Source organism: Sebastes fasciatus, chromosome 11 (genome assembly GCF_043250625.1).
Source record: "Sebastes fasciatus isolate fSebFas1 chromosome 11, fSebFas1.pri, whole genome shotgun sequence".
Classification (NCBI taxonomy): domain Eukaryota; kingdom Metazoa; phylum Chordata; class Actinopteri; order Perciformes; family Sebastidae; genus Sebastes; species Sebastes fasciatus.
In genome coordinates, this window is record NC_133805.1 from 2,720,692 (window position 1) to 2,743,117 (window position 22,426).

Consider the following 22,426-nt stretch of genomic DNA (forward strand, 5'->3'; position numbering starts at 1 on the left):
AGCACCGTCAGCCTTCATATTTACACTAAAAACACATAAGTGATAACAGCTGGAGTCCATGTGGAGACGATAGCGGACCGGAACGGTCCATTATTTTATTATACGAGGACGCCTCGCCGTGCGTTATCACTTTCATGAAGTAAAAACATCAGAAGAAGCTGAAGTTGGTTCCTGGTGGACACGTGGCCTCAGACCTCCCCTCCCTCCCTCCCTTCCTGTTCCTCCTCTTCTTCACCACCGACCATCGAGGATCCTCCAGACCGGAGCTCCATCTCTTCACTCTCTGTCACAACACTCATGAGTTTTCACTCCTCCTCCTCCTCCTCCTCCTCCTCCTCCTCCTCCTCCTCTCATAGCTCACAGTGTTCACCTCACTGCTCAGGATCCATCTGGAGCTTCATGGAGGTTTTACACCAGTTTCAGGAGTTTTGAGTTCATGTAGCTCCGAATCACACCGAGTCAATGAGAGGGAGGTTTACTGATGAAACTCAAACACTGTATATATATATATACACTCCCCGGCCACTTTATTAGGTACACCTTGCTAGTACCGGGTGGTCTTCTTCTGCTTCAAGGTTGGACGTGTTGTGCGTTCAGAGATGCTATTCTGCATACCTTGGTTGTAACGAGTGGTTATTTGAGTTACTGTTGCCTTTCTATCATCTCCAACCAGTTTAATACTCAGACCAGCCCGTCTGGCACCAACAACCATGCCACGTTCAAAGTCACTTAAATCCCCTTTCTTCCCCATTCTGATGCTCGGTTTGAACTTCAGCAAGTCGTCTTCACCACGTCTAGATGACGTAATGCATTGAGTTGCTGCCATGTGATTGGCTGATTAGCTATTTGTGTTAACAAGCAATTGAACAGGTGTGCCTAATAAAGTGGCCGGTGAGTGTATATATGTGTATATATATATATATATATATATATGTATATGTATGTGTGTATATATATATATATCTCTACATAGTGTTTGAGTTTTATATTTTTGTTTATCAACTTTTGTTGGAATCATATCATGTTTGAATTTCAATCAATGTCTTGTTATTTTAACAGTTCTGTTTATTGTTTGTTCATCTACTGGTTATGTTTTTTGATTGCTTGTTTGGTCTTCAAAGGCTCCACGTACCCACGTTGACATTTTTAAACGTCTTGTTTTGTCCGACGAACCAAAATATTTAGATTACAAAGATAAAATAAAGACAAAGAAAAACAGAAAAAACTTGTTTTGCTTAAGAAGTAGCCGATGAATCGCCGATCAGTCGACGGCTCTAGATTGACTTTATCTTGAGGGGTCAGAATAATGAATTTAACACGTGTCTTTGCAGATTTATTTGATATTACATATCATTATAAATGTAGATCCAGATGTGATGTAATGGTTGCCAGATGTGGAACAGGGTTCAGTGAAGTCCCGTCTGTCCTGAAGGTTTATTCTGTGTTTGATATTTATTCTGTGATTATCTGGTGTATCCCGGCTCTGGGTGCAAAGCATTATGGGAAAGCGATGCCCCCCCCGCTGACCCGGTGTGTCCTGTGTTTTGTTGTGATTGCAGAACATGTGACCTCTAATGCCAGCGATAGTGAAAGTAGCTACCGTAAGTGTGACACTCCGCCGTCGACGCCGAGCGCTCCCGACACTAACAGTCAGTCTGCTAACCGCTAACTCCCTCGCCGATGTCATTAACGAGCACGAGCTGCTGATTGGTCGATAACAGCATGACCTCACACACACAGTTTATTGTCCCTGCTGAACGGCCCTGAGCGCTGCCTGACAGGGGGAACGTCTGTCTCGGGCTGTTTGCATTTAAAGCTCCTGACTGCTGCATGAACTCTGGATGGATGTGTAGAAATCAAAGAGTGATTTTAGAGTGTGGCTTTAAATGTGTATGTTGAATATGAATTATTATTTATTTAACAACAACCCAGCAGTTGTTGAATAATACATCATCATTTATTAGTTGACTTTAGGGCTGTCGATCAATTAGTTGTCAAGTATTTAATCCTCTTATCAACATGGGAGTGGACAAATATGCTGCTTTATGCAAATGTATGTATATATTAATTATTGTAAATCAATTAACAACACAGGTACGTATGTATATGTAGTATATGTACTTACTTATGTATAATACAATATATAAATACATGAATAAATAAATATAATAAATAAATAAATAGATAGATAAATAAATAAATATTAAAAATAAAAATTGAAAGGAAAATGAATAAATAAATATAAAAAAATACTTATAAATAATAAGAATGGAAAATAAAAAAATGGATGAATAAATGTAAAAAGAAAATGGAAATGATAAAAAAAATGAATAATTAGATGGATAAATAAATGTAATAAAAAATGTAAATTAATTAACAAAACAAAACAATAACAGATATTGTCTAGAAACCCTCACAGGTACTTATGTATAATGTATATGTATATGTAGTATATGTACTTACTTATGTATAATACAATATATAAATACATAAATAAATATAAAAAATAAAAATTTAAAGGAAAAATTAATAAATATATTAAATAAAATGGAAAATCCAAAAAATACATATAAAAAAATAATAGAAAATAAATAAATATAAAAATATAAAAAATGGAAATCAATGAACAACACAAGTCAATGACAGATATTGATCCAGAAACCCTCACAGGTACTGCATTTAGCATAAAACAATATGCTCAAATCATAACATGTCAAACTGCAGCCCAACAGGCAACAACATCTGTCAGTGTGTCAGTGTGCTGACTTGACTATGACTTGCCCCAAACTGCATGTGATTATCATAAAGTGGGCATGTCTGTAAAGGGGAGACTCGTGGGTACCCATAGAACCCATTTACATTCACTGATCTGGAGGTCAGAGGTCAAGGGAGCCCTTTGAAAATGGACATGACAGTTATTCCTCGCCAAAAATTAGCGTGAAGTTTGGAGCGTTATTTAACCTCCTTCATGACCAGCTAGTCTGACATGGTTCACACTCAAGTTGTGTTAATGCGTTAAAGAAATTAGTGGCGTTAAGATGAATTGGCGTTAACGCGTTATCACGCTAACTTTGCCAGCCCTAGTTGATTTACATTTTGAATTAATAATCTGAATCTGTAAAGTAACTGAAGTCATTAAATTAATGTATTGCAGTAAAAAGTATAAAGTAGCAGAAAATGGAAATACTGCAGATACAGCACTTTATTAAATGTATTTTCTAACGCTGCTAATTTGTCCTGATTCTGTAAACGGCGCCTGAACATTATTTTCAACCCGTCGCCTTCTTTTTGTTTTTGTATTTTCTGACATCGGGTTTCTGCAGCAGAAACGAAGCAACAGTCTGTGAATGACACGATTAGCTCTGTGCAATAATCACTCAGTATAGACGGAGAGTAAAATGTACCTGACCACCTGTGATGAACCTCATCTCATCCTCTGTTCTCACTTCATCTCTCCTCCTCCTCCTCCTCCTCCTCCTCCTCCTCCTCCTCCTCCTCCTCCTTCATCCCTTCATCTCTATAGGTTAAACCCCTGTTGACGCAGCTCCTCTCCTTCCTAACCGTCCTCTCTGTGTGTTTGTGTTTGCAGGTGGGCAGGAGGAGTACGTTCTGTCCTATGAACCCGTCACTCAGCAGGAAGGTAAAGCAACTTGAACTCCTCTCTGACACTTTCAAACTGCTCTGAGTCAAATCAGAGAGGTTAAATACTCCAAACATACCGGCAAGAAGTTTATATTCTGCAGTTATATATAGTATCGACCCCTTTTCTGTTAGTTAACATGATGACGTGTTTTGCGGGCGGAGCGTTACGGCGTGTCCACACAGGGAGCGTCAGGAGCGCGTCGCGGCTACGGAACCTGGGCTGTATCCAAAACCGCCGACTACCTACTACAAAAACACCCGGATGTCGTTCTGATTCAGAAAAAATCTACAGTATGCATCGGACCAGTCTAACTGCCTGCTGTATCCCACAATGCAAAGCGCTGGAACGGTCATTTTTGTAATGTAAAGTAGCGGAGGGTTGCTATTGTCCGTTCTGTTTACTTTAGCTTTCCAAAACCGTAAACCTGCGAAACCCGGCCTAGCGTACTGCAAAATAAATCGATTTACGTTCCATACTACAAACTACTAACGAACGCAGTATGCAGTATGCAGTATGCAGTATGCAGTATGGAGTATGGAGTATGCAGTATGCAGTATGGAGTATGCAGTATGCAGTATGGAGTATGGAGTATGGAGTATGCAGTATGCAGTATGCAGTATGCAGTATGGAGTATGCAGTATGGAGTATGCAGTATGCAGTATGGAGTATGCAGTATGCAGTATGCAGTATGGAGTATGGAGTATGCAGTATGCAGTATGGAGTATGCAGTATGGAGTATGGAGTATGGAGTATGCAGTATGCAGTATGCAGTATGCAGTATGCAGTATGGAGTATGGAGTATGCAGTATGCAGTATGGAGTATGGAGTATGGAGTATGCAGTATGCAGTATGGAGTATGCAGTATGGAGTATGGAGTATGGAGTATGCAGTATGCAGTATGCAGTATGCAGTATGCAGTATGGAGTATGCAGTATGGAGTATGCAGTATGCAGTATGCAGTATGGAGTATGCAGTATGCAGTATGCAGTATGGAGTATGCAGTATGCAGTATGCAGTATGGAGTATGCAGTATGCAGTATGGAGTATGCAGTATGCAGTATGGAGTATGCAGTATGCAGTATGCAGTATGCAGTATGGAGTATGCAGTATGCAGTATGCAGTATGCAGTATGCAGTATGGAGTATGCAGTATGCAGTATGCAGTATGCAGTATGGAGTATGGAGTATGCAGTATGCAGTATGGAGTATGGAGTATGCAGTATGCAGTATGCAGTATGCAGTATGGAGTATGCAGTATGCAGTATGGAGTATGCAGTATGCAGTATGCAGTATGCAGTATGGAGTATGCAGTATGCAGTATGCAGTATGCAGTATGCAGTATGCAGTATGGAGTATGCAGTATGGAGTATGCAGTATGCAGTATGCAGTATGGAGTATGCAGTATGCAGTATGGAGTATGCAGTATGCAGTATGCAGTATGGAGTATGCAGTATGGAGTATGCAGTATGCAGTATGCAGTATGGAGTATGCAGTATGCAGTATGCAGTATGCAGTATGGAGTATGCAGTATGCAGTATGCAGTATGCAGTATGCAGTATGGAGTATGCAGTATGCAGTATGCAGTATGGAGTATGCAGTATGCAGTATGCAGTATGCAGTATGGAGTATGCAGTATGGAGTATGCAGTATGCAGTATGCAGTATGGAGTATGCAGTATGCAGTATGGAGTATGGAGTATGCAGTATGCAGTATGCAGTATGGAGTATGGAGTATGCAGTATGGAGTATGGAGTATGCAGTATGCAGTATGCAGTATGCAGTATGCAGTATGCAGTATGCAGTATGTACTGTATACTGTCCGATGCATACTGCCGATTTAGCTTTTGTTCGCATACTGCATACTACTTGCTACATTTTGGCCAAATCAGTATATATACCAACCGATAGACCAATAATCGGTAAATAAACATGTCCTGAAAACGATGACATCATCTAAAACACGTGCACGTCGCACCCGGTCTTAAAGGTATAAACACACAAATATAGCGTCCGATCTTAATGGCTTACTTGTGGATTATTACTGTTATTTACAAATGACCACACGTTTCTTAATCTTAATGACATTTATAATGGAATGATTTTCTTAAAGGGCTGACAGCTGCAGCAGAAACGCTGCCGGTGTGGACGCCACACGCGTGAAACACGCAGTAGTTCAGCAAGGCAGCCGCCGCGTGCTGCTGACGTTCCCCGTGTGAACAAAGCGTTAAGTGGAGGCAAAGTAATTCTCTGAACACGTCAGTTAAAGGGACTGTTTGTAACTTTCTAAGCGTATAAATGTAGCAGGTCGGCACACATGCGCGCTCGCGTGTGGCCGCTGTCTCGTCTCCTCTGCCTGCTCGCCTTCACTCAGACAGAGCGCGCGTTCTCGCTGTCTCTCTCCACCTCTAGAAGGGAACGCGCGCTCACTCCACACTGCATCTGAGAATATCTAGTGAATGTTCAGTGGACGTTTGTGCAGAAATAACTGCTGCAGCTCCTCCAGACCAACAGAGGTTTCCCGTGTCTTGGGAAGTAACGGGGCTCCGCAGAGAGAAACGTTATCGTCTCATTACCGACCGGTTGCCGGTGTCTACCTTGCTCTCTCCGGCTGCGGGCGGAGGGAGACGAGTTTCTCGCTGGGGAGCCCCGCTGCCTCAGGCAGGAGAAGCAAACACAGTATCAGCAGTGATTCATGGAGAGACCTTGGTCTGGTCAGCTAACATTACTGCCAAGCAGCTGAAATATAGAGTGATATTGTGCTTTTAGCTGACGTGTGTCGCCTCACTGTGTTGAGTGATGCTCGTTCATGTCCATTTAGAGCGAGCACAAGCGCGAACCCGACGCTGACTTTCGTTGATTTCACGACCACAGGTGTCGTTGTTAAGAAACATTTCTGAAAGTTACAAATAGTCCCTTTAACAAAAAAACTGAACCATGGTTTTTAAAAAAAATCAATTTGTTTTGCTACGTATTAATAAACACTGATGGTAATCATATTTTAATGGCTAAAGTTAATACTGAAATTAAAAAATACAGATAACAAAATGTTAATTTCAGATATATATTTTGGAGGTTTGTTTTGTTGTGTTTTGGTCATTTAGCCTCATGACCTCAGTATTGATAGAATCCAGTGATGTATGTCACCTCTGTGTCGTGAAACTTGTGTTATGAGCTTTGATCGCTTCCTGTTTCCTCCCTCTCCGACAGTGAACTACACCCGTCCCGTCATCATCCTCGGCCCCATGAAGGATCGGATCAACGACGACCTGATCTCCGAGTTCCCCGACAAATTTGGATCCTGCGTCCCTCGTAAGTCCACACAGATATACGGCTCCGCTGGACTCCAAATACAAACCTGTTCATAGAAATGCAAAAGTTTTCCTCCTCCTCTCTCAGACACGACCCGGCCGAAGCGGGACTACGAGGTGGATGGCAGAGATTATCACTTTGTGGTGTCCAGAGAGCAGATGGAGAAGGACATCCAGGACCACAAGTTCATCGAGGCGGGACAGTACAACAACCACCTGTACGGAACCAGCGTGCAGTCGGTCCGAGAGGTGGCGGAGAAGGTACCGACACCTGTATGTGATACCTGCGTTCAGTCCTTTCTTTATGAAGCGGGTTTTGATTCCACGGCTCCGACAGACTGACTCTGGAAATGTCAGTTTTGTCCAAGTGAAACGGTTGATGCTGATAAAACATGTTGTTCTTCCTCTTCTTTTTCTTCTTCTGTCGTTTTCAGGGTAAACACTGTATCCTGGACGTGTCGGGGAACGCCATCAAGAGACTCCAGCTGGCTCAGCTTCATCCCATCGCCATCTTCATCAAACCCAAATCTGTGGAGAACATCATGTGAGTCGATGCCGTCTCATTCATCGTCCGTACTGTAAAAACCAGGAGGCTCTTTAGTGTCTCTGCTAGCGCTCAGGTTTTACTTCTAGTGCTTCTACATGACACCTCTGCGTGATGTTTGTTCCTGCAGGGAGATGAACAAGCGTCTGACGGAGGAGCAGGGCAGGAAAACCTTCGACAGAGCCACCAAGCTGGAGCAGGAGTTCACCGAGCATTTCACAGGTGAGACAGCAGAACACGGGTAGGCTGGATGAATGGGAACCACCTCCTCGGTCTGCCATTCCAACAATGTCCAGAACCTTCAGCATCTCAGGGCGGATCTCATCCACCTCCGGCGCCTTGCTGCTGAGGAGCTTTGACGAGCCTTCCCACGAGTCTTCCGGCTCCGCCTCCTCTACGGAGGACGTGATGGTCGGATTCAGGAGCTCCTCAAAGTGCTCTTTCCACCGCTCGACAATATCCCCAGTCCGGGTCCGCAGTCCTCCTCCCCCGCTGAGCACAGCCTGAGCCAAGCACGGCTTTCCCTTTCTCAGTTGTCGGTTTTCCAGAACTTCCTTTAGGCCAACCGAAAGTCCTTCTCCATGGTCTCCCCGAACTCCCCGAAGCCCCTCTGGCCAACCGGTAGCTGTCAGCTGTTTCCGGACACCTAAAGGCTTGGCTAACTTAGTTATGTTCCACACACAGATGAACCGTTATCTGAGCTGATGTGTTCTATCCAGTGACTCCGGGTCTGTTTATCAGCCGGGAAGAGAAAGAAGGAGCGAGTGCATCCCGGTACGAAACACACCGACATCGTAGCTTCAGAGAGAGAGAGTCACTGTTTGGTGTGTGTCGTCTGTCTGATACTTCAACAGTTTGACAACAAACTGAGACTTTCTTAACTTACTAAACTCAGTTTTAAATTGACAAACATCATCCGTGTGTCTGTGATTCGTGGAGCGATTCAAAATGGATTTCTCTCTCTCCGTTGACTACCGTTCATATTCATTCTGGAGTAAGGTCCCATGGGGGTCCACAGGAAGGGGCGGGACTTCGCCTCGCTATACTTTGTAGATACGTTCACTGTTGGTTTGAGTCTCAGCATGAAGAGTTCTCTTCTTCGTCATTAACGTTGACTTATTTCTGATTGTGATTGTTTTCCTTTCAGCCATCGTTCAGGGCGACACTCTGGAGGAGATCTACGATCAGGTGAAGCAGATCATCGAGGAGCAGTCGGGTCCGTTCATCTGGGTTCAGTCCAAGGAGAAGTTATGAGGATCAAAACTCTGTCTGCTCCGTCGCTCCTCCTCTCTTTAGATCCACTTTGTTTTGAAAAGGAAAGTCGACCTGGAGACGGCAGCCCCCCCGACCACCACCACAACCCGATCAACGACACGACACATCGACTGACCAGAGCTTTTATTTTGTATTTGTTTTGCCTGAATAAGACTCCATTGTTGGGTTTCCTGACCAGCAGAGAAAAGCACACAGGAAGTATGATGACATCACACTCAACACGGTACAGCTCCTTAATGTTTAAGGGAGAAGAAGAAGAAGACGCGTCCATGGAAGTGGCGAGAAGAAGAAGAAACGTACGAAGAAGATTTTCATTTTGTGGGGTTTTTATACCCTTTTTTTTTTTCTTTTGTCATGTCAGGTAAGACGGACGGACAGACGGAGTTTTCGTTCTCAGGCAGCGTCTGTCGGTCCGGGAAAAGGAAGGCGGAGACACAAAAAAGCGAAACTTTGCACGTTTGAGCTTTAACAGCATGTCCGTTAATAAACCCCGTTTATTTCCCATCGGCCCCTTCGGCGTCTGACGTCACAGCTTTTCTTCTTCTGTTCTGCATCTCACCGTTTCCTCTTTTTTTCTTTTTTACTCACGTTTATATTTTCTTTGTTTTGCTCCTCGCTGCTGCAGGACGTTTGTCAGGACGCTGTGCAGGGTTCCTGCTCTGCTGCCAGGGGGCGCTGTGGAGGGCGTTTAACAGATTAACTCGCTTTATTTAAGGGATGAGGAATAATCGACCCTCTTCACTCCACCAATTCTGATTTTATTGCTGAACATTTTTGCATTTTAGACATTTAGTTTTGATGAGTTCAAAGGTCACGGCGGTCATTTTTCTACCTACACTGCAACACAACATCTCGATTTTCTCAAGCCCTTTCTGTCTGTAAAGGAATCTAAAGCCACGTTTTCCATTAAAACGAGAATGTTTCGGCTTTTTATTCCCACTTGGAAGTGAAGAAAATGCTTCAAACAACTCCAATCACATTTTTCAGGATATTAAATTCACCAAAGAAAAAACAGACAAGACACATCAACAAATTAATCACGCCTCATAATCACAAAGAAAACTGTCCCATCCTAATTACAAGAAAACTATCATTAGAAATCTCATCATTTTCTTGTAATGATGAGAAATATTATTGTAATTACAAGAAAACAGTCATAATAGGGAAAATAAGGAATATAAATATATAAACATAATTTCGAGAATACTTATATACTCAAAATTAAGAGATCTTAATTCCAAGAAAATTGTCATAATTACAAGAAAAATATCAGAAACACAAGCTATTTATTTTATAATTCATAAGAAAAATCTGCCATAATTTTCTTATAATTATAGACAATATTCTTGTTGATAAAAATAATAAATACAAAAATATAAAAAACACCTATAATTAAGAGGATATTACTTTATAATTAGAAGAAAAATCATTACAGGAAAATTATCCTATAATCCAGAGAAAAATATCTCAATCAATAAATTAATTTAAATTAATTCCAAGAAAATAATCCTAATTACAATAAAAAATATCTTTATCTCATGATTACGAAAATATAATTTCTCAGTGTCCGAAAATGCAGAATTACTGTCACAAATTGTGAAAAAATAATACATACAACAAACAAAAACAACTTTATAATTAGAAGAAGCTCATTATCTTATAATCCTGAGAAAATCATCTTGTAATAAGGATCTTTTTTTGGAATTAAAATCTGTTAATTATGAGAAAAATATCATAAAAATACAAGTTCTTTATTTTATAATTACAAATAAAACAATATGTGAAAATGATGATAATATGAGAATTACAGGGAAACTGCAAGATTTCTCCGTCATGAGATTGTTTTGTCAAAATGATCAAATATAGTTTATTTTTCTTCATTGAAAGCAGCTTGAGATATTCTCTTCATCTAATTGAATAAGTCTTTAAAGACAGATTGACTTGACGAGATGAAAGTGTAACGCTGATTTTAAACTTTAAATACACTTGATTTAACTGAACTGATATTTTTATTATTATTATTATTATTATTATTATTATCATCGGTGTGTTTGGGGTTGTGTTGTTCGGAGCGGCGCCCTCTTGTGACGCGAGTTCGAACCCCGTCAGACGCCCGTCAGCGTCGTCAGTGTCTTACCATGAAAAACGATGTCGATCATGTGATGCTTTGTGCGCCTGGAGACGAGCTGCCACCTCCAGGTGTCCGCAGGTGTGTCCCGAACGCGCAGGTTATTATTGTACAATGAGATTTTGACAGATATTTAACCCTCGGTAAACTGCCTATTTTGTTATAATAAAAGTCTATATTGAACTTTACTTAAGCACTACTACTACGGGAATTATTTTCTTTGCATTGTTAATCATATATGAATAGAAAAGTATAAAGATATTTGAATATGAATATATATTTTTTCTTTTTCTTTGATCACCACCTCCTCTGTCTTTTAATTTTCTTTTTTAAGCATAATAAAAAACTTAACAAGAAAACAGGAAGTGGTGCAGTGCTCTCTTCTTCTTCTTCTTCTTCTTCTTCTTCTTCTTCTTCTTCTCAGGTCCAGCCCACGTCATGATGACGTCATGATGACGTCATGATGAGGTCAACATGAGGTCATGATGAGGTCACGGTGTTAGCTGGAGGGTAAACAAAGGAAAGACTGGAGGCTAACTAACGCTAGCAGTGGGCTAAAGTTACACATCTAAAATGTCCTCTTGCTGTGTTGTTGGCTGCCAGAATCCAGATATCACAACATTAGAGACGACAAACTGTGATTTGAGGCTCTAGCGAGCTACAATATCAGAGAGAGAGTAAATCTTGCTAATATTAGTTAGTTAGTCACGATTGTGGTTAACAGAAGGCTAAACTATTAGCAACCCTTTCTCTCCGTCTCTGAAACGCTTCTCCGATATTGTCCGACTCTCTTTCTGACTGACTTTACTGAAGGATAGTTAACTAGAGACATCCAGAGATTTATACGCCCTCAATGTATCTTTACAGCGCTGCCGTTGGTCACCAGCCCGCTGGTCGGACGGCTGGCTAGTTAACTCATTTAGCTCACTAATTCCACCACGCTACAAGAAATGAGTCCAACAGAGGACAGCGCCGGGTCACGGTCCCTCTGCCTCACTCCTCGCCGCTAGGAGACGACTTCACCGGGAGGAGAGCAGGCGTCAGCTAGCCAACGTTAGCCAGCCGTCTCCTCCTCCTGCAGTAAATGTTAAATGGACTTGCATTTATTTAGCACTTTTCTAGTCTTCCGTCCACTCAAAGCTCTTTACACTACATGTCAGCATTCACCCGTTCACCCCAATGATGGCAGAGGCTGCTAAGGTGCCAACTTTGCCCATCAGGATCTGATCTAAATACTCATTCACACACCGATGGCGATACCTTCAGGAGCAATTTGGGGTTAAGTGTCTTGCTCAAGGACACATCGACATGTGACCTGGAGCAGCCGGGGATCGAACCACCGACCTTCCAATTGATGGACGACCTGCTCTACCCTCCGAGCCACAGCCGCCCAGTTCCAGCGGTGAAGGGGTCGGCTAATCTGGTCCCGTTGGTTAACGTTAACTTTCTCAACTACCACTGGTGATCCCGGAGAGTGAGTGACGGCACATGTTGAGAGAAACTAGGATTTTCTTCAGCCATTGTTAAAAAAACAAGTCAACAATACTTGCTAGCCTCCACTTAACCCTCCGCCCACTAAACACGTCACCATGGTTACCAACAGAGAAGTTTGTTTGTGTGAATCGGCTGATTAAATGATGACTGACTGGGACCAGTTCTTAAACCAGAGCCACCAGTTCCGTCTGATAATCAATAAAAGTGTTGGCCTGATGTGTTTTATCCAGCGTCTCCTGGTCCAGTGTGCAGGATTTGGCGGCATCTAGTGGCGTGGTTGCAGATTGCAACCAACTGAGCACCCCTCCGCTCACTCCTCCCTTTTTCCTAGACTGCGGTAACGTGAACCGCCGAGTGCAAAACCGTGGTAAACGCCGTAATAACACTACTTTAGGAGCACCGGAAGTGAGACGCCGGCTTGCGGCACCTCGGTTTAGCATTCACAAGCGTGTCGGAGAACTACGGTGGCCTTCAGGTAACGTAAAAAATGCAAAGGGCATTTTTGGTTTGTCCGTTCTGGGCTACTGTACAAACACATTCTGTCTCTCAACTCGTCAATTACCGCCGCTTGGTCGGCGCCGCTCGGCATCGGAGGCCGACGCACGGGATTCCCCTCTTGCCTTACTTTTGGACGGACCAAGAACGGTCCCAAGAAGTATTAATGTAGTACACTTAGAAGAATACTACTAGTACATTGATATTAGTATACTTCCTACATAAAGTATACTTGGGAAATATAACGTCACCTAAGTCTACTTCATAAAATAAACTTGGAAGTATTCAACTTTTTGTAGCATAGTTTCTCTAAGTGAAAATATTCAAAGTTGTTTGAAGAAATTCCTAAAAAAAAATCTTAATTTTCCGAGAAAACGTTTCTACGGAGCCCCCCCGACCCCAAGAACATCTTTATTAACTCGTTCCCTCAAGTTAGTAACGAGTTACTTCATAGAGCACTTCTTCCAATCATTCCTGACAGTCCACGCATTCCTGATGTACGGAGCCCCGCTAGATGATGTACATCGGTAAAGTTGGAAAGATATTGACAGATTCAAACTTCCTGGATCAATAACTCATAACAGAAACGTTAAAACACCAACGAGGGCTCTTTCTAACCGTAGTGAGGTAGACAACGAGCTACAACCTCATTTTAATCAACACATAACACATTACATCGGTCTCTATGTGCAGCCGGCTGTGAGACGAGCTGTCAGGGAACGTCTATAAAGTGCAATTCTTTCGAATTTTTAGTAGGCTAAATATTCAATAACGTCAGTATAATGCAGTGTAGTACCACCAAAATTGCACTTTATAGACGTTCCCTGACAGCTCGTCTCACAGCCGGCTGCACACAGAGACCGATGTAATGTGTTATGTGTTGATTAAAATGAGGTTGTAGCTCGTTGTCTACCTCACTACGGTTAGAAAGAGCCCTCGTTGGTGTTTTAACGTTTCTGTTCTGAGTTATTGATCCTGAAGCAGGAAAAGCCAACACTAGGATCAGCATTGATTCATGGAGAGACCTTGGTCTGGTCAGCTAACATTACTGCCAAGCAGCTGAAATATAGAGTGATATTGTGCTTTTAGCTGACGTGTGTCTCCTCACTGTGTTGAGCGATGCTCCTTCATGTCTATGTAGAGCGAGCACAAGCACGAGCAACAGGACGCTGACTTTAGTTGACTTAACGGCCACAGGTGTCGCTGTTAACAAGACATTTCTGATTCTTACAAACAGTCCCTTTAACGAACATTTTAAATTATTATTTTATTTTTTATACTTTTTTTTTAGTGTGTCTATATTTGAATATTTTTAATGCTTTCAGAAACGTTAGTGTATAAAACTGTTTCTTTCTTCATCTTCTGCTGCTCATAAACTTGTTTTTAGTTCCCAAATTTAAATCACAATTAATGTATTACTATTCATGTATTAAAAGAAAGTAAGTTAATTTAGTTACATTTCAAATTAACGGGTGTTTTCAGTAAAACGAAAAGCTTGAATTTGTACACCACATTTTGTGTTACTGTGTTTTTACCATCAGCTCTTTATAGGAACAACATGTTTACTAAGATCTTATCAGTTGAATGTCAGTTCTATTACCTCTGACACATTTTATTTTGAAAGAAAAGTAAAGTATTACATTGATTTCTGTGTTCCTAACTCTGACATTACAGGATGAACTTGGTGAAGAAGACTGAAGGGTCCAGTCACATGTTGTCAGGTGAGATCTCACTGCTCACTACATGCAGATTTATACTCATATCAACAGTGGTGGAGGAAGTATTCAGATCAGTAGAAGTACTAATACCACACTGTAAAAGTACTCTGTTAAAGCTGCAGCTCTATCATTACATTAGCCGAGAAGTATTTCACAACTAAAGAGCGTGTTGTAACCGAGGCTCTGTTGTAACTGAGGAAACAAAGTGCCGCTCCTCTTCCTGGAATGAAGCAGAGCCTGATAACTCCTCCCTCCTCTTCCTCCTCTCCCTCCTCTTCCTCCTCTCCCTCCTCTTCCTCCTCTCAAACACACCCAGTTGCACTCGGTCCTCTTATTTCCTCGTTCCCTCCCCTTCAGATCTACAGTTTTGAAGATGGGTGTAACCGACATGGTGGTGCAGTGAGAGCTGACAGGCTGCATTCAGTGCACATGTTGTTTAGATCAGAGCTCAAACTAGTTTCACTTCTCAGGAAGTGAGACTCAGACAGTCGTCGTCTCTGAGAGGTGAAATGGCGCAGCAAGGAGTTCAGCTGGACCACGAAGAAGTCTCTTGTTCCATCTGTCTGGATCTACTGAAGGATCCGGTGACTACTTCCTGTGGACACAGCTACTGCATGAACTGTATTAAAGGCTTCTGGGATGGAGAGGATGAGAAGAAGATCTACAGCTGCCCTCAGTGTAGGCAGACCTTCACACCGAGGCCTGTCCTGATGAAAAACACCTTAATATCAGATCTAGTGGAGAAACTGAAGAAGACTGGACTCCAAGCTGCTCCTGCTGATCACTGCTATGCTGGACCTGAAGATGTGGCCTGTGATTTCTGCACTGGGAGGAAACTGAAAGCCTTCAAGTCCTGTCTGGTGTGTCTGGTCTCTTACTGTGAGAAACACCTCCAGCCTCATTATGATGTGGCTCCATTAAAGAAACACAAGCTGGTGGAGCCCTCCAAGAAGCTCCAGGAGAACATCTGCTCTCGTCACGACGAGGTGATGAAGATGTTCTGTCGTACTGATCAGCAGTGTATCTGTTATCTCTGCTCTGTGGATGAACATAAAGGCCACGACACCGTCTCAGCTGCAGCAGAAAGGACCGAGAGGCAGAGAGAGCTGGAGGTGAGTCGACTCAACGTCCAGCAGAGGATCCAGGACAGAGAGAAAGATGTGAAGCTGCTCCAACAGGAGGTGGAGGCTGTCAATCGCTCTGCTGATAAAGCAGTGGAGGACAGTGAGAAGATCTTCACCGAGCTGATCCGTCTCATGGAGAAAAGAAGCTGTGATGTGAAGCAGCAGGTCAGATCCCAGCAGGAAAGTGAAGTGAGTCGAGTCAAAGAGCTTCAGGAGAAGCTGGAGCAGGAGATCACTGAGCTGAAGAGGAGAGACGCTGAGCTGAAGCTGCTGTCACACACAGAGGATCACAGTCAGTTTCTACTCAACTACCCCTCACTGTCACCACTCAGCAAGTCTACATCCAGCATCAATATCCGTCCTCTGAGCTACTTTGAGGACGTGACGGCGGCTGTGTCAGAAGTCAGAGATAAACTACAGGACGTTCTGAGAGAGAAATGGACAAACGTCTCACAGACAGTGACTGAAGTGGATGTTTTACTGTCACAACCAGAGCCCAAGACCAGAGCTGGATTCTTACAGTATTCACGACAAATCACACTGGATCCAAACACAGCACACACAAAGCTGTTATTATCTGAGGGGAACAGAAAAGCAACATTAAAGAAACAACAACAGTCTTATCCTAGTCACCCAGACAGATTCACTGATTGGGATCAGGTCCTGAGTAGAGAGAGTCTGACTGGACGTTGTTACTGGGAGGTGGAGTGGAGAGGGAGAGGAGTTAATGTAGCAGTCGCGTACAAGAGTATCATCAGAGCAGGGAGGGAATGTAGATTTGGATGCAATGACAAATCTTGGGTGTTACATTGTAACAATAACAGTTATACATTTCGGTACAACAGTGTTCGAACCCCCGTCTCAGGTCCTCGGTCCTCCAGAGTAGGAGTGTACCTGGATCACAGTGCAGGTATTCTGTCCTTCTACAGCGTCTCTGAAACCATGACTCTCCTCCACAGAGTCCAGACCACATTCACTGAGCCTCTCTATGCTGGACTTGGGCCTCATTATTATGATGACACTGCTGAGTTGTGTAAACTGAAATAGACAGAAGTCATTTGAGGGTTCAACTCTGTGTTTTAACTCTTCAACTTCTCTGGTGTCCATCATTGTTGCTGCAGAGCTGATTTGTGGCTGCACCGCAGAGGGCCAGCCCTACAAACACTAAAGTCTGTCACTGACTGACTGACTGACTGATGAAGTTACAGGATTGGTCGGCCGACTGTTGGAGGTTCCTCATTGGTTGTTGCTCTTTCTAAATGAAAAGCTGGAGAACAGTTCAGTGATCATGTTTTCTGGGGAGCGTGTCAGCGGTTCATTGAATCATTACATCGTGCTGTTGTTGTGCATGTGCTGTTGTTTCTGTTCCTTTAAGTCACGTTACGTTGTTGCTTCGTATTGTGTTACCGTGCATTCACACCAAGCGAGAAGCTTAAATTAGCAAGACACACGTCACTACTGCGGTATGAACCCAAAATAAACAGACTGTGCTCTGATTTAATTACAATAAACGGATCAAAATGATGCAGAAATAACGACATTATGATGCTGATTAGTAAAAAGTCTGAATCCATGCTTTGTCAGGTCTGTTACCAAGACGACAAGCAAACAACTTTTAAAATGCTTGTTTTCTGAATGGGGTTCGGATCGATCAGTGCCAGGCTGTGCAGCTGCTCCTTTAACACTCCATCTAGGAATAAATACAGCAGCAACAACAACAGTGATGACATCAACTTTGTAAGTATGTATATATTGTTACACAGCACTTATATGATGAATGCTTTTGATACACATGCTTTAATAATATACTGAAATACTTCTAACCTAAACATGCAGAAGCAGCGTTCAGTTTTTATTCACCAAATATTTGGAAGAAGCTCCCAGAAACCTGCAGGACCTCCAACTCTGAGTTCTTTTAAATCAAAGCTTCAAACTTTCCTGTTTGCTGCTGCTGCCTTTTATTAAACCAGATAATGATCTTATATACTGCATTAGAGCTTTTACTCTTGTGTGTTATATTCTATTTTAGCTTCTATCCTAGCTTTTATTTTTAGCTTGTTTTTATTTTCTAATCTTTAATGTTTTTATAACTGTTTTAATTATGTCTTAATGTTCTTTTGCACTTTGTCGCAATGTTCTTTAATGTTCAATATTATATTATATTATATAATATTATATTATGTTATATTATATTATACTATATCATATTATATTATGTTATATTATATTATATTATATTGTGTTATATTATACTATATAATATTATATTATATTTTATTAAATTATATTATATTGTATTTTTTTTATTGTATCATATTATACTATATTTTATTTTATTATATCACATCATATTGTATTATATTATAGTTTATTATATTATATTATACTATACTATATTATATTTTATTATATTATATTATATCATATTATATATTTTATTTTATTATATTTTATAATATATTTAAATATATTATATTATATGATATTATATTATATGATATTATATCATATTGTATTTTATTATAGTTTATTTTATTCTATTATATTTTATAATATATTTAATTACACAATATTATATTATATTTTATAATATATTGAATTATATTATATCATATTATATTATATTCCTATATTTGACCAGCTGCACTATTTTATGTTTTAAATTCCCCTTCTTACTTGTGTGATTTTATATTTATTTTATAGCAGCATTAGAGCAGCCTGAGAACAAAAAATATTGCCAACGGCTGCTTCTATGAAATTATTGTGCATATGACAAATAACTTTAATATTAACATCTACTATACAAAAAACTGTTGTTTTGTCTCACTGCATATTACTGTGTGATTTTATTTGATGAGCTGTGTGCTCCGTCTCAAACGTATATAAATATTAAAGTTATTATAATCTAACAGAGAAGAGAGTGACCTCAGAGCCACAGAAACCAGATCAGCTGAATTTACTGAGAAGTGGACGGTTGCCGTGGTAACGCCGGAGGAGAACTGAACTCACCAGCCGTCTCTGGTCCCGTGAGTTCGATGCCCAGCGATTGCGTCCACTTTCACTTCCACATCACCACTTCCTGTTCTCTCCTTCACGCTGGTGACTCATCAATAAACACAACTGAGACTGTCAATCATTATTTAATATCTATACTTTAATATATATATACTGATATTTATATACAATTATACAAGTCTGCATTTACACAGGACCACATCTCTATCCTTGATTCCTCTCCTCGTCTCCTCTCCTCGTCTCCTCTCCTTGTACCCTCTTTTCTTCTCTCCTTGTCTCCTCTCCCTGTGTCCTGTCCTTATCTCAACTCCTCTCTTGTTTCCTCTCTTTTTCTCCTCTCTCTGTCCTCTCCTTGTGTCTTTCCTTATCTCCTCTCTTCTCTTGCCTCCTCTCCTTGTCTCTTCTCCCTGTGTTGTCTACTTGTCTCATCTACTTGTCTCCTCTCCTTGTCCCCTCTACTTGTCTCTTCTCTTGTCTCTTCTCTTTGTCTCCTCTCCCTGTATCCTGTCATTGTCTCCTTTCCTTATCTCTTCTCCTCTCTCTTTTTGTCTCCTCTCCTTTTCTCTTCTCTTGTCTCTTCTCCCTGTGTCCTCTCTTGCCTCCTCCCCTTTTCTCCTATCCCTTTGTCCTCTCTTTGTTTCCTCTCCTTGTCTCCTCTCTTGTCTACTTTCCTCTCTTGTCTCCTCTCTTTGTGCCTTCTCCTTCCCGACAGTTTCCTCAGCAGTGACTCTATTGTCTCCTCTCTTGTCTCCTCTCCTTATCTCCTCTCCTCCTCTCCTCTCCTTGTCCCCTCTCCTCCTAGACTCTGGCCGGTGGTCAGCGACCTCCTCCTGTCTCTCCTCTCTTGTCTCCTCTGTCCTGTCCTCTCCTTGTCTCCTCTCCTCGTCTCCTCTCCTCCTCTCCTCTCCTTGTCCCCTCTCCTCCTAAATGTGGCTCAGACTCTGGCCGGTGGTCAGCGACCTCCTCCTGTCTCTCCTCTCTTGTCTCCTCTGTCCTCTCCTCTTCTCCTCTCTTGTCCCCTCTCCTTGTCTCCTCTCCTTGTCTCCTCTCCTTGTCTGCTCTCCTCTTAAATGTGGCTCAGACTCTGGTCGGTGGTCAGCGACCTCCTCCTGTCTCTCCTCTCTTGTCTCCTCTGTCCTCTCCTTGTCTCCTCTCTTGTCTCCTCTGTCCTCTCCTCGTCTCCTCTCCTTGTCTACTTGTCTCCTCTCCTTGTCCCCTCTCCTCCTAAATGTGGCTCAGACTCTGGCCGGTGGTCAGCGACCTCCTCCGGTCTCTTCTCGACAGTTTCCTCAGCAGCGACTCTCTGAAGGTTCGGCACATCAGGAAGTAGATGATGGGGTCGAGGCAGACGTTGAGCGCCGACAGGAAGAGCGTCCCCTCCTTCAGCTGGAACAACAGGAAGCGGGCGTCCGGGCTGAAGCCCGACTCCGGCATCTGGCTCAGAGTGTACGGCACGCGGCAGACGTGGTACGGCACGAAGCAGACGAAGAACACCGCCAGGATGCTGAAGATGCTGCGGTTCGACTTCCGGCAGACGTCGCTGTTGTCGCGGCGCACGCGGCGGTAGGACTGGTAGACGCGGCAGGCGATGGAGGCGTAGCAGTAGGCGAGGACCAGCAGGGTCACCCAGAACAGGCCGACGCTGAGGAGCGTGGACACCCGGTCTTCAGCTGCATGCAGTGCCGCGAGCTCTCCTCGTCGGCCGGCCGGCTGGTCAGCACCACGTTGGGCAGGACGCAGACGAGGAGGAAGCTCCAGGTGAGGAGCGCCAGCACCCGGGCGAAGCCGACGCTCTGCAGGACATGCAGCGAGGACACGCCGCCCAACCGGGACCTGCAGGAGGATGAGGAGGAGGAGGAGGAGGAGGAGGTGTGTCTGACGATCTTAACGTAGCGCTCGAGGCTGATGAGCCCCATGAAGAGGATCCCCACGTACATGGACGAGTAGAAGAGCACGGCGGTGTAGCGGCAGGTGACCACGTGGAGGCGCCAGCCGCCCAGACCCAGCTGAGCCGCCAGCCTGAAGGGGAAGGTGGTCAGCATGAGGAGGTCGGCCACCACCATGTTCTTCAGGTAGACCACCAGGCCCGAGTCACTGGGCACCCTGAAGAAGATCCAGGCGGCCACGCCATTCAGGGACGCCCCGACCACGCAGATCACCAAGTAGAGCGGTGGGAGCACCTGCTGGGTGAAGATGCTGCTGAAGTCTGATTGGTTGCCGGGGAGACGGGTGGCGTTGAGGTGTTCCATCACTGGAAACACACAAACAACACAGTTTGAACATAATGAACAGTAGATGTCACAGTAGAAGTACGTTTCTCTGTCAGGAGAACTCTTAATAAGTCTCTTTTACATTTAACAAAGGCCGTGTCGGTGTGTTAACTCCCCACAGAAGCCTTTTATGTTCATGAACTGAACACACAGCGCTGTGTTTACACGGGGACACGTGCACAAATAAAAAGCGTCTTGAACTCCTGTTTGTCCTGCTGTTCACACACACTTCCCTCCTCCCACCACCGATTCATCCCGGTCCAACACACACTGTGGTCCTCCTCCATCAAACGCCTATAAAAACAGTCCGCGCTGACACCAGGACGCCTTCTGTTTTCCTGTCCTGATTCTTTTATTTTTAGCCCTCGTCTTGTCTCGAACCTGTGACTTCTGCTGTCGCCAAATGATTGTTTCCCCGAGTTGATCTGTACAGAAGTTCAACTTTTAAACACTAAAGCGATCACACGCCGGCTTCTGCTTCTCACTTGGAAACGGTCAATATCAAGTTAATAACTTTAAAAATATCATGATTCTGACTTCCTGTGTTTATGTTATATATTTTTTAATATTATATATTATATATATATTTTGATTTTAAAGTCATAAATTTACGAAAATAAAATGAAGATATTCTGAGTTTAATGGGACACATTTACGAGAAGAAAATCACAAATTTACGTCACATTTTAACTCACAAATTTATAATAATAATAATAATAAATTCAACTTATAAAGCGCTTTTAAAGAACTCAAAGACGCTTATGAGATTTTAAAGTCATTAATTTATGAGGAAAAAACTCCGATATTCTGAGATTAATGTGGCACATTTATGAGAAAAAACTGACAAATTTATGACACATTTTAAAGCCAGAAATTTACGAGAAAAAACTCACGTATTCTCTGAGATTAAAGAGGCAAATTTACGAGAAAAAAACTCACAAATTTGCGAGATTTTAAAGTCATACATTTATGAAAAAAAAACTCAATTTTTATCAATTAATTAATGGTAAAACATAATAATAATAATAAAATAATACATTTATTTTTGCTACATTTAATATCATATTCATTTATCGAGTCATTTATTTATTTATTTATATTTAATTTAATTAATTGATAAAAATGTAACATCATTTGATATTTTTGTTATAATTTGTTTCTTTATTTATTCATAATTAATTAATTAATTCCCTTATTTATTTACTCTTCTGTTTAATTTTTATCTTTTATTTATTTATGTATTTATCTGTATTATTTATTTATTTTGCATTTATTTCGTTTACATTTATTTTCAATATAATTTCTTTTTACATTTAATGACATATTTATTTATTGAGTCATTATATATTTATTTATTTTTTACTTTGGCAGGTGCCATCCTCCATACTTGGGGTCATTATAATATCCTGGCGAG

At 42.1% G+C, this 22,426-nt stretch overlaps 2 protein-coding genes and 1 pseudogene across 32 annotated transcripts in view; 2 read left to right on the plus strand and 1 right to left on the minus strand.

Moving 5' to 3' along the window:
- dlg1b (discs large MAGUK scaffold protein 1b) overlaps positions 1-11,255 on the plus strand; it is a 142,989-nt gene extending 131,734 nt beyond the window's left edge. For 17 of the 31 annotated variants that reach the window (XM_074649934.1, XM_074649935.1, XM_074649936.1 and 14 more), the window contains 7 exons: positions 1,560-1,601; positions 3,590-3,640; positions 6,849-6,950; positions 7,038-7,222; positions 7,384-7,493; positions 7,624-7,715; positions 8,641-11,255. In XM_074649934.1, the coding sequence (XP_074506035.1) occupies positions 1,560-1,601; positions 3,590-3,640; positions 6,849-6,950; positions 7,038-7,222; positions 7,384-7,493; positions 7,624-7,715; positions 8,641-8,747 (689 nt within the window). In that variant the 3' untranslated portion in view covers positions 8,748-11,255. The remainder of the gene's footprint in view (positions 1-1,559; positions 1,602-3,589; positions 3,641-6,848; positions 6,951-7,037; positions 7,223-7,383; positions 7,494-7,623; positions 7,716-8,640) is intronic. The other 14 variants (XM_074649937.1, XM_074649938.1, XM_074649941.1 and 11 more) reach the window with 3 other exon arrangements.
- Positions 11,256-14,910: 3,655 nt separating this feature from the next.
- Positions 14,911-17,824, plus strand: LOC141776389 (tripartite motif-containing protein 16-like). Its single transcript, XM_074649925.1, has one exon. It carries the CDS (start codon positions 15,113-15,115, stop codon positions 16,772-16,774), a length of 1,662 nt encoding a protein of 553 aa, XP_074506026.1. The 5' UTR covers positions 14,911-15,112; the 3' UTR covers positions 16,775-17,824.
- A 1,918-nt stretch (positions 17,825-19,742) lies between these two features.
- LOC141776386 (P2Y purinoceptor 14-like) lies at positions 19,743-21,323 on the minus strand (annotated as a pseudogene).
- Between the last annotated feature and the right edge of the window lie 1,103 nt (positions 21,324-22,426).

Coding starts and splice junctions, on each gene's coding strand:
- LOC141776389 (XM_074649925.1), top strand. CDS start 15,113: ATGGCGCAGCAAGGAGTTCAGCTGGACCACGAAGAAGTCTCTTGTTCC.